The sequence below is a fragment of the Somniosus microcephalus genome, chromosome 6 (assembly GCF_052327205.1).
Source record: "Somniosus microcephalus isolate GS21.2 chromosome 6, FLI_Smic_1.0, whole genome shotgun sequence".
Lineage (NCBI taxonomy): Eukaryota > Metazoa > Chordata > Chondrichthyes > Squaliformes > Somniosidae > Somniosus > Somniosus microcephalus.
Genome location: NC_140992.1, coordinates 234,005,937 through 234,023,529, shown reverse-complemented (window position 1 = coordinate 234,023,529; position 17,593 = coordinate 234,005,937). Strand labels below are relative to the sequence as shown.

The window sequence follows — 17,593 nt, the reverse complement described above, 5'->3', positions numbered from 1 at the left end:
TCTATCATTAGATATGGTCTGTAGTTTTATTTTCCACACTTAGAAAAAAATGTTATGGGTTATGTAAAAATATGCTAACTCAATAATCATACTAATTTTTAACCATGACAATGGTATTCAGAGTTTCTGTTTCCTAGCAACCTAGTGATTAGTTTGTCAATCGTGAAAAGCAGAATTCTACTGAGTAAAATATTTGATTCCATGCTTGGTTCAACAAAATGATTTAAACCATTAGTGGAAGTAGAGTCACTCTGTTTTGTTCCTTGAAATCAGTGAATTACTTCATGCTGATACACACAAACAACTAAACCCTGCTCCTAGTAAATCTGGGCATTCAGTACACTGTACATGGGAGGACTGTGTGAATAATGTTCCAAGGAGATTAGCATATGATTTTTCAGAAAAGTAAAAACTTACCGCCACACCAAGGATAAGAAAGATTCGTTTTTCATAAGGGTCATGAATATTTCTAAAGAACCGTTTAACCTATTGAGAACCACAACAGCATTTGTTAATCAATTTTTATTTTTTTTAAATAACAGGTTTAATATGTTTTACTTCAAGACAACATTGGATATTCTGAAAAATTCCAATATTCCCTACATTTCTCAGTTTTTTTCAGTATAATAATATAGAGCTTATTTCTTGCACGTTTAGTATGATAAAGAAAATAAATGTACAGTTATTTGAATAGGGGAGCAGTCACTCAGTAATCAAAGGGTTACATTTTGTGTATAAATGACACCACGTCTGGACTGCACTGAAATCCATTACAAGGCCGCAGTCATGTCTTTAGTGTTCTCCAAACTGCTCTGCATTAAAAGGCCCTCACCACAACTAAAGCATCCACCAAAGCCTACAGTATTTTTATGTCTCAGTGCTGTTTATTGTCTTGTTGGCTACATGTCCTACAGTTAGCAAGCTTTTATATGTAGCTTTCTGGGAGCTGGAGTCTGTATTTTCAGGATGTTTACTTTCAGATATTTTTCTTGAAAATCATGAGAGGTTCTGCAGTAGTGCCTGCTCAGTGCCACTTGACTACTTTGGCCTCAAATACGGAATGCTATACATTATCACAAGTGTAGCACAAAGAGTAATATATCACTGTTTATCTTTTGCAAAATCAGAATTCAAAAAGCTTTTACAAACCCCCTGTGATGGTGTAATTATTAATTACATATGTTTCATTCATAATTCTAAAGAAGAAGACAAATGGCAGCAGAATTTGAAGTGTGCGGTAATTTATTAGGCAATAAAATTGATGTATTCACAGAGCTTTCAAAATTCATATGTTATGAAAAGTTTAGGGCCAAAGCCCAGCGAGGGGTTATGGGACATCCTCCCCTTGGGCACTGTATAATTTTAATAATCTAAAATGGCAAATATACAATTCCTTGGGTAGTTGTGGTCACACAGTGTTTTTATAAACTGAGGATAGATGAAGGGAGAACGTGTTAACATTTCCTATTACAACAAAACAGAATTCTCCACACCTGATACATGCGTGGAAATCACACCATGCTAGGCGTAAATGGATACGGCTTTCCTCCAATGGTATGCTGACAGCTTTCTTCCGATTGTGCACGTTCTTTGGGCTATCCTGATTAATTAGCGTCAAAATTTTAAAACTAGTAATAAAAATAAATGTAGGATAGTAGCCCTCCCCCAATACACCAATAAAGCATCTCCATTTCCTAGTCCCACACAGTTTGCTTTTATGGCCTCTGAGGGGGTCTTTTGTTACATGGAACTTGATCTACTTTGATGTGGGTGGACACTCAGGCCCTTCACAGCTGTCAGGGAGAAGAAACCTTTATCCCTTCTCTTTCGGATGGATTTGTTCCCAGGTGTGAAAAAGTGCAAAATTGGGTGTTTGCAAAATAAGCAGATGGATGGAACAGTAGGTTCAACAAAAGGATGTATAGTTGAACTCATGGGTTGCCAGGTACTTGAACTTACTGGCCTCGATTGGTGTCCTTTTGTCATTCTCCACACTGGTTACTGGATGGAGTCCGCATGGAGTTAAGACGTTTCACTTTTCAGAGGGGGGCGGAGAAAAGGAAAAAACAGACATGAACCAGTTCACTCAGTTTGAATTGTACCTCCTGATGACAGATCACAATAGGGCGCCCTCTCCTGCTCCACCAAGTTGATATATAATGGCGTTCATGGCCATTAAGTCCACAGAGGAGGGTTCATGGTGAGCATTGTTGTTAGGAGGAAAAGAAGGAGAAAATATAAATCTAAAAAGTAACAAATGATGTGTCTTGTCTGTCAACAAATTCTGATATGCAGCCATTTTTGGAGTCATATTTCCTTTGTATAAATGCTATACGAATGTAAGAAAACTGGAATAACGAGATTTGGTCCATTGAGCTAGATACAATGTACAATTTGCCCTACCATGGACTCTACCCTAGAATGAGCCTTTGGCTTAGTGGTAGCATTTCTGCCTCTGAGTCAGAAAGTGAAGAGCTTGAGGCCCCGACAGCCCCGGCGAGTGGAGACTAGCAAATGATCGCTAAATACTGGGTTAACATCCAACTGAGTACTTGTGTCCGGACCACTGACTATGGGCTGGATTTTCATTGAGGAGGCGGGACTACAACTTTTGGGGTTGTAGTCCCGCCTCCATCGAGTTCTAGCCAACCCATGCGATTTTGACTTGATTGACCTTGTTGAGCCCGCCCAGCGGGCTCAGCAGGCCAATTAAGGGCCACCCGGCAACAGGTAACATCACAGATTGAAATTTCATCTGTCAAGACCCTTTGACAGATGAAATATCAACGTTTCACAGCTGTTTGAAGCTGTCAAACACTGACAATCTGTACTCCAGGTTAATTCCTTCCTCTCAGGATGATTTAGTGATCTCCCCAGAACAGAAAGCAGAGGCTGCAGATTTTGGCAGTTGGCGGCCATTCCGCTTTCTGTGCCGGTGAGATGAGGGACTCCCGAGACCTGAAGGAAGGAAGGCTGTAAAGGTAAGTAAGGGTTAGTAGAACTTCTTTAAACACTTTACACAGACCAAACACACTTACCTCTGCATTCATGCACCCATCACTCACCTGAACACCGGACATCTCGACCCCTCCAAGCCCTTCATCCCAACGGCCCACCTCACTAACTTGGCGTGGTTTGGAGCTGTTGGGAATCCCACATTTCAACAATGAAAATAGGGATTAGGCTAAAAACTGCCTGTTAACTATCTGTTAACAGGCAGTTAATTGGCACTAATCCCCTTCCCGCCTTGGGGAGGCGGGTCCCAGTGCGGGGCGGGTACCCGCCTCTTTTGAAACTGGCTTGGAGGCGGGATGGGTTCGGGACCGCCGATTTCGGGATTTTAAACCCCCACACGCCTCCAATCCTGACTCCACGGCCCAATGAAACTCCAGCCCTATGTGTCGGAAGGGTTGGGTTTGATTCCCACTCCAGACAGCCCTGGTGAGCAGAGACCAGAGCACGGGTCTGAATACTGGATTGACATCCAGAGGGGCTACTTCCATCTGATGAGTCCGGGTGGCCCCCCCTGCTCCCCATCGTAAAGGGTAGGTGGAAATGTTTAGCCTTGGTTGCAACCCACGTAGTGAATAACCCCCACAGGAAATTTTCAAAAAGATAGGGTTCTGTGAAATTCCTACCTAATCCCCAAGATAATCCAGCAAATTCTTGTATATCAATATAACTTTACAATGCACATCATTCAGTGCCAAATCATATGTTTTCAAACTAGGGTCTACAGATCCCAGGAGACCCAAAAGGTTATCGGACTTTTGTTCGCCTGGGACATAGTACTTAACTCGAGTACAGTGTATCGAGAATTCTGTATTCGATTTCTGTCTTTGTTTGCTTACTAGCATACTATATCTGTTGTTATATATACTAATAAACTTGTTCTGCTTGGATAGCAGTGCTTTCCTTTGGATGACTAATACTGTTTGTTAGAAGTGAGGATGCGGGTTCACTGGTAGTATTTGCACGAGGTCTCTGGGAATATGCCAGTATTTTCACAAGGTGTATGAATATTTTCAGCAGGTCATAAGAGCGTGTCAGTATTTGCAGAGGCTCTTGGGTGTACTCCAGTATTTGTAGGGGTGTCTCGGGGAGTTTGTCAGTATATGTAGGGATTCCCCAGGAGTATGTCAGTATTTGTAGGTGGTCACAAAAGTGTGTCAATATTTTCGGAGATGTTAATATTTGCAGGGGTCTTCAAGAGTGTCTCACTATTTGCAAGTGGTCCTAGAAGTGTGTCCAGTATTTTCAATGGTCCCATCACTGTGTCAATATTTGCAGTAGGTCCCAGGAGTGTGTCAATATTTACAGGGGATCTCCCACTGGAAAAGTTAGAAAACTACAGTCCTACTCGGTTGCACCTCACAGATGACATTTCCATGGTCTAGGCAGCACGGGTACTTACACAGTATGTAACATTCAGTGCTGGTTTAAAATAGGTCAATTATCCTTAATATTAAATTTACTCTGATTTCTGCTTAATTCAACTACCATCCCAACTATGTTTTCTGATCTGGGCCTCTTCTGGGTTTTTTTTTGCTGCTGTACTGTCTCGTCGATGCGTTTTGCACATTGCAGTTCCTGTTCTGGTTCAGACCAGAGTTTAGAGTATGAAATACATCTGCATCTACTTTTTCATCATCATTTCGTCTCCCAGTTGTAAACAATAATCATATGGAAAACTGGTCTTTAGCTTTTGAATCTTATGACGACCTGGTTCTTTGTACAGTTCTATGGCTTGATCATTGATGATGCATAAAGCCAATTCTCTCAGCAATGCCCTAAATGATTACTGCAGGTCTGGGCCGTTGGAACATAATGAAAAAATTATTGCAAAACAGCAAAAAAATGTTCCTGTTCCAATTTCTGGGGGAGGTGTCTGATTCTTTGCTTGGCTCATGCATGATGCTAGTATTTGCAGTGATTAATCGCTGTTTTCTCACATGCTGTTTCTGCTAGTTTAAATTGGATGATGACATCATTTTGTTGGCACATACAGACTCTTCCAAACAACTGTTCAACTCAGACCCCTTCCTTCCCCCCTCACAATTTTGCCCGTGAAATGCAGAGATTTGTTTAATTCCAGCGAGCTGAGTTCAGTTTTATTGAACTAATTATGCAATGAGAATGATCTTTTATTGTAAATGATTTTTAATTCAGTGCTGATACTTTTTTTTATCGCCACTAATGGTGAAAAATTGAAACGGGAGTGTGAAAACTGTGTAATATAAACAACATACATTTTCATACACCTCAGTCCTCTCATGGGTTTTCAGTAGCATTTTATAAATTTATTCAAAGAAAATTACTGCAGCATGAAAACATCAAATCTTATACCAAAACTTGGCAATCTTGTTATTGTCATATTTTCCAAAAGCTTTTTTTCTAAACCCATTTCTGACATCTGCAGGCATGCATGCATTTCACTGTTTTGACAGAGTGAAAGTCTGATTAAAATGATGCACACTTAAATGTCAGTGGGTCGAAAGTAACATTCTTCCATAAACCTGTATGTAGCAGTGATTAGTCAGTACAGAATTTTTCAACCATCTGTTCTTCCATAGCAGAATTTTTGAAGTCGAGAAGGGCAAACCTGGATATAGCCCTCTAAATCTTCATAAGGTTTTGAAATTTGGAGTCCAAATGCAGATAATCAATCTATATATTTCAAGCTATTTTTTTTAAATGTACCATTTAGAATAAATATTCAATTTACTAAATACTGAAGCACAGAAATTTGTAATGGTTGCATAATTTAAATTGTGAATGTCTATGCTTGGAAATGCATTAGAGGTAGAAGAAGCATAAGACATATTAATTGACAGACAGGAACTGCTGTCTCTGAGGTTGATACATGTAATTTATTACTTTGGAAATGAATGCCACCTCCAGAATTTGCTTCATTAATTTCAAATTTAGTTTTAATTTCAAGCTGTTGCCCCTTGAGAAGAATAAGGTGGCAAATTATGTTTGAAGAGACGATTTTATGCACCCAAGAAACACTACATTTTAACTATCTAACTTTGCAGCAGATGTTACCAGTTATGATGTTTTGCCATATTTAATTTCAATCTATACTAGCAGCAATTAACTTAAAATTGTTCTCTCCTTCTCCCTTTTTCTTCTTTTAATGCAGCCTACGTTTCAGACGAATTGAAGGCAGCAGTATTAGGGGACGAGGAAGCTGAAGCCAACGAGTCTGGTGCGGATGGAGAATCATCCTCAAAGTATTTGTGCAATGAGCAGGAATTTAGCAAGGAATCTCCTAGCTACCAGGACTCTCCAGCTGCCGAGTTTTCCGGCCAGGAGATGGACAGCGCGTCTCACGTTAGTGAAACCAGTGATCGATTGGCTGACTTTGAGAGCAACTCCATAAAGAATGAAGACGAAAACAAGGAGGGCAGCGGACCTCCCGAGGAAGGAGGAGTACAGGATAGTTTAGAACAAATGAAAGCAATATACAACAACATCCTATCCAATTCCTACTGGTCGTCTCTGAGTTTGGGCCTCAACCAGCCAAGTGGGGCGGTAACAAATGGCGGCCGCAGCAGCAGCAGCAGCAGTAGCAGCAGCAGCAGTTGTGGAAGTGGGAGCTTTGACTGGCATCAGTCTGCCATGTCAAAGACATTGCAGCAAGTCTCTCAGACCAGGTTAATTCAGGAACCAAGTCTCTTCAGCACAGTACAATTGTACAGACAAAGCAGTAAGCTCTATGGCTCCATATTTACCGGGGCTAGCAAATTCCGCTGTAAAGACTGCAGTGCTGCTTACGACACCTTGGTGGAGTTGACCGTGCACATGAATGAAACTGGACACTATCGAGATGAAAACAATGAAACTGACAATAACAATCCTAAAAAATGGTCCAAGCCCCGCAAACGCTCTTTGCTAGAGATGGAGGGAAAGGAGGATGCTCAAAAGGTGCTAAAGTGTATGTACTGTGGCCATTCATTTGAGTCCCTTCAAGACTTAAGTGTTCACATGATCAAAACAAAACACTATCAAAAAGTGCCTCTGAAGGAACCCGTGACACCAATTTCCACAAAGGTCCTCCCTTCCACCAGAAAAAGGGCACTGCTTGAGCTTGAGCTGCCAAGTTCTCCAGATTCCACAGGTGGTACACCAAAAACATCTCTTTCTGACACAAGTGATGCACTACAGAAGTCCTCAAACCCCTATGTTACACCAAATAACCGCTATGGTCACCAGAATGGTGCCAGCTATGCCTGGCAGTTTGAGGCAAGGAAGTCTCAAATCCTCAAGTGTATGGAGTGTGGGAGTTCTCATGATACTTTGCAGGAACTCACTGCACATATGATGGTAACTGGACATTTTGTTAAAGTGACCAATTCTGCAATCAAGAAAGGGAAACAGATTGTTGAGGCACCACAGGCACCGACACCTACGCCAGTGACAGCCGTCTTAGAAGATAAAGTCCAGTCTGTTCCTCTAGCTGCAAGCGCTTTCACGTCGTCGTTAAGTACCCCAGCCAGTGTTTCACCAAAATTAAATATTGAAGTGAAAAGGGAAGTTGAAAAAGACACTGAAAGCGATGAGGACAAAGTTAAAGAAAAAGAGAAAAACTGTGACGATGAGGAAAAATATGACATTTCCTCAAAGTATCACTATCTGACAGAACAAGATCTGGAAGAAAATCCTAAAGGAGGCCTAGACATCTTAAAATCATTAGAAAACACAGTGACCTCTGCTATTAACAAAGCTCAGAATGGGACTCCAAGCTGGAGTGGCTATCCTAGCATTCACGCAGCCTACCAGCTTCCTAGTATAATGAAGTTACCATTTGGTTCATCAGAGAAGACTACACATTTGAAATCAGCATATAGCAACATTGAGAGTATGGCATCTCCAAAGAGCCAGCCACTAGTTTCACCACCCAGTAGCCAGAACTCTCCTGTACCAAAAAACAATTTCCACGCTATGGAAGAGTTAGTGAAGAAAGTCACAGAGAAGGTAAGCAAAACTGAAGAAATAATTAAAGAGCCAGAAAGTAAATTATCCCGACTGAAACACGGAACACCTTCTCCATGCGGCAGTGAAGCGGGAGAACAACAAAAAAGCGAGGCTCCAAAAGATTCCAGTCCTAAAAGCCACGAAAATATTTCCAACCACCACAAAGACACCACTAAAGAGAGTCCAGCCAAGGATCATTTGGAGAATGGTACAGAGGCCTTAAAACTCACTCCAAATAGTATGTGCACTAGCACAGCTATTATTACAGATCACCCTCCTGAACAACCTTTTGTAAACCCATTAAGTGCATTGCAGTCCGTTATGAATGTTCACTTAGGGAAAGCAGCTAAACCTGCATTGCCTACCCTGGACCCTATGAGCATGCTTTACAAAATGAGTAACAGCTTGGCAGAAAAGGCTGCTGTGGCCACACCAATTTTGCAGGCCAAAAAAACAGAGCCCATAGACCGTTATTTCTATCATGTCAGCAGTGACCAGCCCATTGATTTGACGAAAGCCAAGAGTGACAAAAGTGGTTCTTTGGGTTCAGTGCTTTTGTCATCCACATCCCCGTCGTCAACATCTTCTTCATCCACTGTGACAACAGCAAAGACATCTGCAGTCGTGTCATTCATGTCAAACTCGCCGCTACGCGAGAATGCCTTGTCAGATATATCTGATATGCTGAAAAACCTGACAGGAAGTCACACATCAAAATCTTCTACACCTACGAGCATTTCAGACAAATCTGAGGTGGATGGTAGCACTATGGAGGAGCCAGAGGAGATTTCCCCAGCTCAAAAACGTAAAGGCCGGCAGTCAAACTGGAACCCACAGCATTTGCTCATACTGCAGGCCCAGTTTGCAGCCAGCCTGCGACAAACCACAGATGGGAAATTCATTATGTCGGACCTCAGCCCACAGGAGAGAATGCACATCTCAAGGTTTACAGGGCTCTCCATGACAACAATCAGCCACTGGTTAGCCAACGTCAAGTACCAGCTTCGAAGGACAGGTGGAACAAAATTTCTTAAAAACCTGGACTCTGGTCATCCAGTGTTTTTTTGTAATGATTGTGCATCACAGATCAGAACTCCTTCTACCTACATCAGTCATTTAGAATCACACTTAGGCTTCAGGTTACGAGACTTATCAAAACTTTCTAGTGAACAGATAAGCAGCCAGATAACACATGCAAAACTGCCGTCTGAAAAATCGGTGTTGCCATCTCAAGACGATGAGGCTGGGACAACGTTCCAGTGCAAACTTTGTAATCGGACTTTTGCCAGTAAACATGCAGTTAAACTGCATCTCAGTAAAACTCACGGCAAATCACCAGAGGACCATCTTCTGTATGTTATAGAGCTGGAGAAACAGTAGCATTTACTTTAGTAACCTAACTGTTTGCTTTGAGGACAACTCTGAAAGAAGCCTTAAAGCTACTGTAACAACTCTTGGCACATGTTCTTGATTTACTGCAGAGTAGCACTCTGATCTGAACTCTTTTATATAACTGTACAGCGTTTAATGGAAGCACGTAATCAGCTGTTGTTACTGGTTGATTACAAGGGTAAAAATGGTAAGTGTTTGGAATTTTGTGTAAATTGGATTTAGTTGCTGTGTATCGCTCAGATGCATTAAGCTGCATGCGTAATGGACAATTTAGTTAAGCATTTAATACTGAACCTGGTGCACTTTCTCATGTGACTTAAGTGTGCTGGTATTTCTCAGCCTTTAACCTTTAACCCTCTGAGCACTGCTGAAGCACTTCTGCATTAAGTTGCAAAAACAAATTGGCAGCATTATTATTTTTCAGATCACTGACTGAAAGCCATTATTAATACAATGATCTGCAGCTGTCTTTATTCAATTCCATTGCCATGATATTTGTGCAGATGATTTTGCACAATATAATTTTCAAATGTATTATTTAATGGAAATTAACTACTATTTTCAGAGCTAAAATGAATAGTCAATGCTCAAAGGGTTAATAAAATTAGAAAAAAAAACTTGTACTGTATTTCTTCAACAGTAATATACAAAATTCTTTCAAAAGGTTTATGCTATGAGATCCTGCTACAAATGTAAAAAGGCATTCCATGATGTAACCTCCTTTACTTATTTATGAGCATTCTCACTTGTTATTTTAATGATCATCATGTGTAGAATGCCTTTGATTGGTAAGTTTTGTTCTGCCTAATTATTCTCCCATGATTCCCTACTGCATCTTTATATTTTGGCATATAAAAGGTAACCCGTGGTTACCAGCACACTGAGTGAGTCTGTTCATCTCCATTTTTTCAGTTAATTTGCAGAAATAACTGACAGCTGACACCATACAAGAATATATGTATAAAATAGGCATGTAAACAGCACAGATACTGTAATGCACTCTGTGCCCTGTTTTGTTGCTGGAAATGAAACACCATTATGGCTGTTCGTATAACTTTTTTTTCTACTGCAACATTAAAACATTTTACAATAATTTTGTGTTGCTTTCACACTATAGCCTACATACAAGGTGCTACAGGTAATGAGCACATTAACACTGAAGATTACATATTCCTGGCTGAAGCTTGAGTGGGTTTATGGCCCTGTCAGGCAAGGGTTTTGGTTAAAGTATTATTTGTCAGATAACCGCAGCACTTACAGAGAGATACTTTAGGGGTTAGCACCTTTCGAAAGGCCTTAATTCACAGGTGCGCAACGGAGACCTAGCTGTAACCCCACCCAAGCACTGGCTTGTTCCGACACATTGTATATCTTCTAGCCGTCACATTTACACAGTATCTTAAAATAACATTTGTGATAAATGTGCAATTTACCTAATTTATGGCACTATGATGTGCTCAGGGCTACATACAAGATGAAAATCTTAAATGGAGCTTGAACAGTGCACTTCACAACAAGAAATCAATATGCCACGGCTTAGAGAGCTATCTGCTAAGGTAAAATTAGCAGAAACCAACTAGCAAGGAGCATAGCCCCAAGTCTGTGACCACAGAGTGGTTATAGTAAACCAAAGTATAACTTAATAAAGGATTGGTATCTAACAAACAAGACTACCAACATTTGTGCATGAAATCTCAATTTTTGTAATAATATTTTATGTCCTGTACATATTGATCTTTTCAATGCTCTTGACTTCTGTCCCAGCCAACTGTCTCTCTTGCAGGCACTACACCAGCTCTAGATGACAAGGGGCCATGAATTATGTTTGAAAATTGGGCATAATCTAAAATTCACATTACCCAGCAAGCTTGACTGTGATGTTAACACAACCTCTAATGAATGGTTACCTGTTGAGAAACCATGAAGCTGACTGAAACTTCAGGTTTATTTTGATCCATTTTCCCATTTGTTTTTGTATGTGATATGTTTTTGCTCAAGAAGCGTCAAGATGTCTCTGAGATTCTTCCCTTTCCCCTTTTAACAGAAACACTGTATATACTGGACAGCTTTCACAATCAGCTTAACCCTTACAGTGCTACTCACAGCTTTCGTTGTGCCAGCGGTATGGAACTCCTGCTCATTCAGCAGCGAAAGGGTTAAAAATTCAATCCCATTTTGTATTTGCTGGACTTTAAATGGATTTCTGATTGTCATCTGCTTTCGCTGGTTGAATACAATGGATATATGTACTGTGCATATCTGCTCTACGTGTTAGAAGGCGAATACTGGTTATTTTATACATTTGAGAGTTTAATTACACAATTTCTAGGATTCTGCTGAGCCATGTTCTCAAACATGTAAAACAGGTGCAGTATCTGCAATTAACCTGAGTATTAAATTCAGAAAGTAGTTGCAATTCAAATTCCATGTAAAGTCAACATTGTCTTTTTAATTTCCTTAAAATTGTTTATTTAAATTTTGTTACAATGTCAACATCTTTTCTACTGAAAAATATTTTATATGTTAACATAATCGATTATTGTATGAAAGCACTCTGGACCACTGCAACAAAAACAGTGTATGAATGTAACAGGATACAATAAAAAGAAATATACATGTTACAAAACCAACGTAGGAATTCCATACCGTCGGTTTAAGTAAATACTTCAGCCAATCTGAGTGGTGATTATTGGGTTAATGCCATTCATTTAGTGTGTGTGTGTGTGTGTGTGTGTGTGTATATCTGTGCCCGCACACACTCAGTCCAGTGAAAGCATTACCTCTTAACATTGATCTTATTTTTACTTACAAAGATAAAGAAAAATATATCACAAGCATTTGTATATGTAAAAATAGCTGCACATTCAGAGAAAAATAGATGTTCAGAGCTTTAATGTTGTATCATTTCAGTTGTAAACAAAATGCTGCTGCAATTAGCAGATTGCCTGTGGCTCAATTGAACTTTGCAGCCATCTTCACATTTGAAGAAACCCCATTTGACAATCCTGATAATCTGTTATTATCTAGTTATTCCACAGCGATGGAGGATATCTACACTGAATAATCAGCAGGGGGCTGGATACACAATGATATCTGTTATAGGTAAAGGGGTCTTGCAATGGAACGAAATGACCTAGTGTCAATGGTAGCCACATCCTGTAAGGCCAAAAGATATATATCTTCAAAATCTTGTATTAAGTAATACAGTGTAAAAACACTTAAATTTAGTACTAGGAAAAACAAATGATGGGATTTTCATTAAACTTCTGGCAAAGTCACAGTGGCGGAGCAGGAGCAGCTCTAAGGAAATTCCCGGCCACTGTAAATACATATTTAATTGTCAGCTCTCATTTTCACTGTTGTGAAACCTCATATTACATTTGCACATTCTGAGGTATTGTGCACTGAGTATTAATTATGCATTCTGTTGGACAGCAGTGATTAATATAGGATATCTTGTAATACCAAAGACAACCACAGATTGAGAATACAATACACATCCAATGATCCAAACTGCTCTGGAGGCAGCCTCTCACTCGGTTTGGATATATCAGAGTTCAGAGACTGCAAGTCAGTTATCAAAGAGTTAAAGAATGATAGAGGCATCAGCATGGTTGAGAGAATGTAGAGGTTCCAAAGACCAAGAATTGGTTACAGAGGAGTGCCCTGTACTGATTGCACTATACTTTGCTGAACACTTATGCATTAGTCAATATGAATGCTGACCATTATGTCCTTAGGGAGATATGTAGGTATGGATAATTCTGTTTAACTAAAAATGCTGGTAATGTCCTCTCTCCTGGGACTTTGATTCAGGTTATGTCCCCAGCCATTTGCCTGACCCTGAAAAAAGGGGCATTTGCAGCTAAAATGACATTTAAACTATTAAGTGTGATTACCCTCTCATTGTCACAAGCTACAAGCTCAATACATTTGCAGAAGGGGTCATTGTACAGAAGCAGTATCACTTGAAGGAAGTGATACTTCACTGCCCTGAATTGCAATTAAGGGGCACGGAGGAGAGACGGGTAAGCATTGAGTGATTAGTACCTTGTCAGTTGTGTACTCAACATATAGTGTTGTGTTCTTCTTGTGTATAGGTAAAGGGAATATATAGGGTCAGAACAGGAGCCAACTTACTATGTTTTATCATTTAATGTCTTAGTAATATGATCTGCTTGGCTGGTGCAGTGCAGGTCAGAATGGTCATATTAGTAATGGTTATGTCCATTCTCAAGCTATATTTTTTACATCCTACCTGAGAAAAACATTTTTAAAGATATATAAAAGATTTTGTAAATTAACAATTTTATAGAGCATGTTCTCTATTATATTTACATTTTAGCCATTCATCTTTCTATGTTCTATTAAAGCACTAATTGTCAATGATTGCGTGCTTTAAATTAAATCTGGTTAAAAAGGTTAAATGTTTATCTCATAATTTAGAAGAAATTTTGTAAAAAGTCAGCTGCCAGTGGTTCAAATTTTATTGCAAACTGTACAAACGCTTTTCAATAGTTCATAGCACAGCCATGTTAAGTCAAATTAAACTATATGTCATCTATAACATTGTACTGGAAGGCAAAGATCTGAAGTTAGTCCTTTGCTATTTTAAGAATACACAGTATTGTTACAATTAAGTGGCCTTTATATTAAAGCCTGAAGACTTTGGCAGAAACCTCCAGTGTGTAGGGTACACTAAGCACTTGCTTTAAATCTGTGGGTAAGTACTGACTGCAGAAGAGGAAGGTGTGTCAGGAAGCACAGTAAAATTGTCAGCTTTTCTGAACATACAGTCGCCTTGGTTACGCCTCAGTGGCCATGAAACCGAGTCTGCAAAAGCTGAAGGACTCAGCTCCTGAAAGCCTCATCAGGACTTGTCATCGCTCTAATGAATATCATTTAAATTGCTTTGTATATTGGAGGAGTTTGGATGTCGATTTAATTTGCGCATGTGTTTGAGTTCTTCTGCTTGGCTAGGCTAACAGAGAGTAACAGTCTAATGAAAAGTGAGTTGGTGACAGTGTGATGAGCCAGATCCCAATCAGACTTGTTTGAAGGGTTATTTTGACAGAGTATAGAAGTCAAGAAAGTAGAATTAAAAAGAGGATGCATCGATTTCTTGTGTTTTCCCCATTTTTCTCTGTTAACTTTTTCCCTGGTCTGTGTGGAATTGAGGCCGGTTTTATTTTTCATAATTTCTACAAGCTTTCACCGCATTAACCTAATTTTGTGGTTGTGCTCAAGCACACATTGAGGGAATTAGCAATATTAAACTCAAAAGTGGCCTCTCAAACTAATGATGTGACTTTTCTAAATATTCTACTCACAGCAACACATGGTTTGAATTCTTTGGTCTCAGCATGATATTTTATTGAAAATGTTTTGTGCTGACTAACGAGATGGTTTGCCACTAAGTTTGCAGCAGAAATGTTTAAGAATTGATTCATTGTTTTTATATTATAAATAAAAGATGTATACAAGCAGACATGCATAAATATATAAGAATCTTCAGTGTACATACCGCCTATGCCGCAGTCTCTTTCTCCTATTCACACTCCTTTTACACTTGTGCACGTGTGTGTTTATATTTTTAACGTCACCCTGCTAAATATGTAAAGCTGGCTATAATACGTAAGAACATAGTTGTTCGCTCTGTGTGTTTTAAAATCTGTCTTCAGTGTGATGTCTTCCTGAAAGTCATTATAGACAGCTCACAGTGCATCATGACAGAAAGCTGCATAGTGTTAATTGGACATGAGATGATAGAATGGGAACATTTGAAGTGTCGGGCTGATTAGCTTACATTTTGTGTTCTATAGATATGAATTGCTAGAATTAAAAGTTGAAGAAAGAATAAAAACTTGATGGTTTTTAATAATCAGAAATCAAGCAGAACTCTCAAACCAGAAAAATCATACTGAACTGAATGTTGTTTTTGCAGGAGTCATTTCCAGCACTTGGATGATACCCTGCTGTAGCAAGCAGAACCCACTGTCTTCCCAGCATTTAGCATTCAGAAATAAAATAAGTGGATTCAGTCTTTAATTTCTGTTCATTGGTACAGTTAGTAGCCTGCAGACTAAACCTACATTTTGGAAGATATTTCAAATACCTTCCAGATGAATAGTCCATTCGGGCAAAAAACAGATTTTTTAATGTGACTTACAAATGCTAAGTTTGACTATTTGTCTCATGATGACTTGACTGTCATGTTTACTCTGTTCCAAATTTAGAATTCTTCATTACCTTATTATTCTAACTGTATCAAATGGAAGACAAGAAATGACAAAGCATCTGTTTTACTGAAGAACATTCTTGTATGATAATCGGAAACATGCTTGTGTTTGCAACACTTAAAGACTCTTAGTACTTTATAGCATAACAGCATATATCACATTGCTTAGTGTCTGGCAAATCTATAGTATTACCTGTATTTTAAATAGTCATGTTACAATAGGCAGATTAAAACAGACTAGGTAAAAGATTTTTCAGAAGTAGCAAAGCAACGGCTGTCTGAGGCTGATCCAATCACACTTTGATTGGCTGGAGAATTGCTGTGAGCTTAACTAACTTGCAGGTTGAAATAGAAGGCAGTCTCTCAGTGCGTAATTAAATGATAAGTTCATATTCATGGGACAATTGTAAGTTACTGAGACTGTCATAGACAACGCCAAAAATAGTCAGTCTCATGATGAATACCCTTATTAACAGCTACACTGCTCTCTGTTCATTGGATCTGGCCTGGGAATACTATGAGATGAAACCCTGTTTGTAGAGTGTGTCCCTGTAGATCATTTAAAAAGAATCTTGGGAAAGACAAGGCAGAATCTGATCCCTAATCAAAACATACATCTTTACAGAATTTGATAAGTGTAATATTATAATATTATAAAAACATATTAGCCAAAGATTAATTGAATGAATTTCAGCTCAAAAAAACAATAACATCCACACAAGCATAATCTTTATATAATAAAAACATAATGTTTATGGTTTACCAGCAATTATGTCTTAACCACAAGATTGATGATTCCATAAGAATTTCATTATTTTCATAAATTACTATTAAAATGCATAGGATATGTCATGGTTTCTTTAAGAGTTATTTTAAAATTTCAAATGTTGTGCATCTGACTGGGTTTCCAATACTATGGTTTCCAACAATCTCAACCACAAAAAAAATCAGAACAATGAGCTGTTAGTGAATATACCAAAACTCACATCATGTCAGCAAATGAATAGTTACATTCATTTCAAAAAATGAGACATTTTAACTCCTTTACTACCAAAGATGCCATTTGACATCGTTGCCACGGTAGTCCCTGGTGCCAGGAACACGTCAGATGATGTCAGCTATGCAGAGTGGGTGTAGACTGTAGCAAAGTGACAACCCAATGGTAATCTGTCGCGTATGACTTAATACAAGAGTGACAGTGCTAGTTTCTCTTAGGATATTTGCACACCCTACATGTACCTGCGCCCCAGATTTTCCTGATCCATGTTGAGAAGCAGCCATGAATGTTGCACCTGAATGTTGCATCAGAATGCTATTGGGCTAGTGGGGCACATGTAATAGAATTCTCATCAGCTACTCCAAATGGCACAAGTTTTACAAAATCAAATTTCATCCTATTTTCTACATGAGTTACCGATTTATCCAGCATAATCCACATGCACTGCGATCATCAAATCATCCTCATAATCCTTCAACTATAGCTATAATTACATAGGGGGAAGGAATCAAATGGGTTTAATATAATGGAGGGATTATAATTTTTGAACATGACATAAAAGTCAGCTCTTCATCCATTTGTAACCTGTTTCAAGTTAAAGCAGAAGTTTGAAAGCATTAATGGAGTTCATACAGCACCTGGTAGCAGTTGTTCATAATAGCTGAATAATGATTACAAAAATTACAAACAGAATTTGGCTCATAATTTGTAAATATAATGAATACTGGTCATCAAACCTCTAGTGGGATATTAACTCCCTCCACCTGGTGAAAACGGGGGTGGGGGTGGTAGCGGAGTTAAAATCAAGGTCATTGACATCGCCTCGTTCCTGCTCCATCGCCATCTTTCCAGGGGCCTTCCAGTGGGTGGCCCAAGCATCTGCCTGAATCAGGTGGAAGCCTCATGAATCCAAACAAGCGATCTGTACGGCCTACAAGGCAGAGTGTGCACCGTGGACCCTCCGCTCAGTAAAACCTGATGGGCAA

At 39.2% G+C, this 17,593-nt stretch overlaps 1 protein-coding gene across 3 annotated transcripts in view; it reads left to right on the top strand.

The window, feature by feature from the left end:
• The window catches only part of tshz3b (teashirt zinc finger homeobox 3b), an 84,539-nt gene extending 69,681 nt beyond the window's left edge, over positions 1–14,858 (top strand). For 2 of the 3 annotated variants that reach the window (XM_085991564.1, XM_085991565.1), the window contains one exon: positions 6,146–14,858. In XM_085991564.1, coding sequence (XP_085847690.1) covers positions 6,146–9,360 — 3,215 coding nt within the window. In that variant the 3' untranslated portion in view covers positions 9,361–14,858. The remainder of the gene's footprint in view (positions 1–6,145) is intronic. The other variant, XR_015078827.1, reaches the window with a different exon arrangement.
• The last annotated feature ends 2,735 nt before the right edge of the window (positions 14,859–17,593 follow it).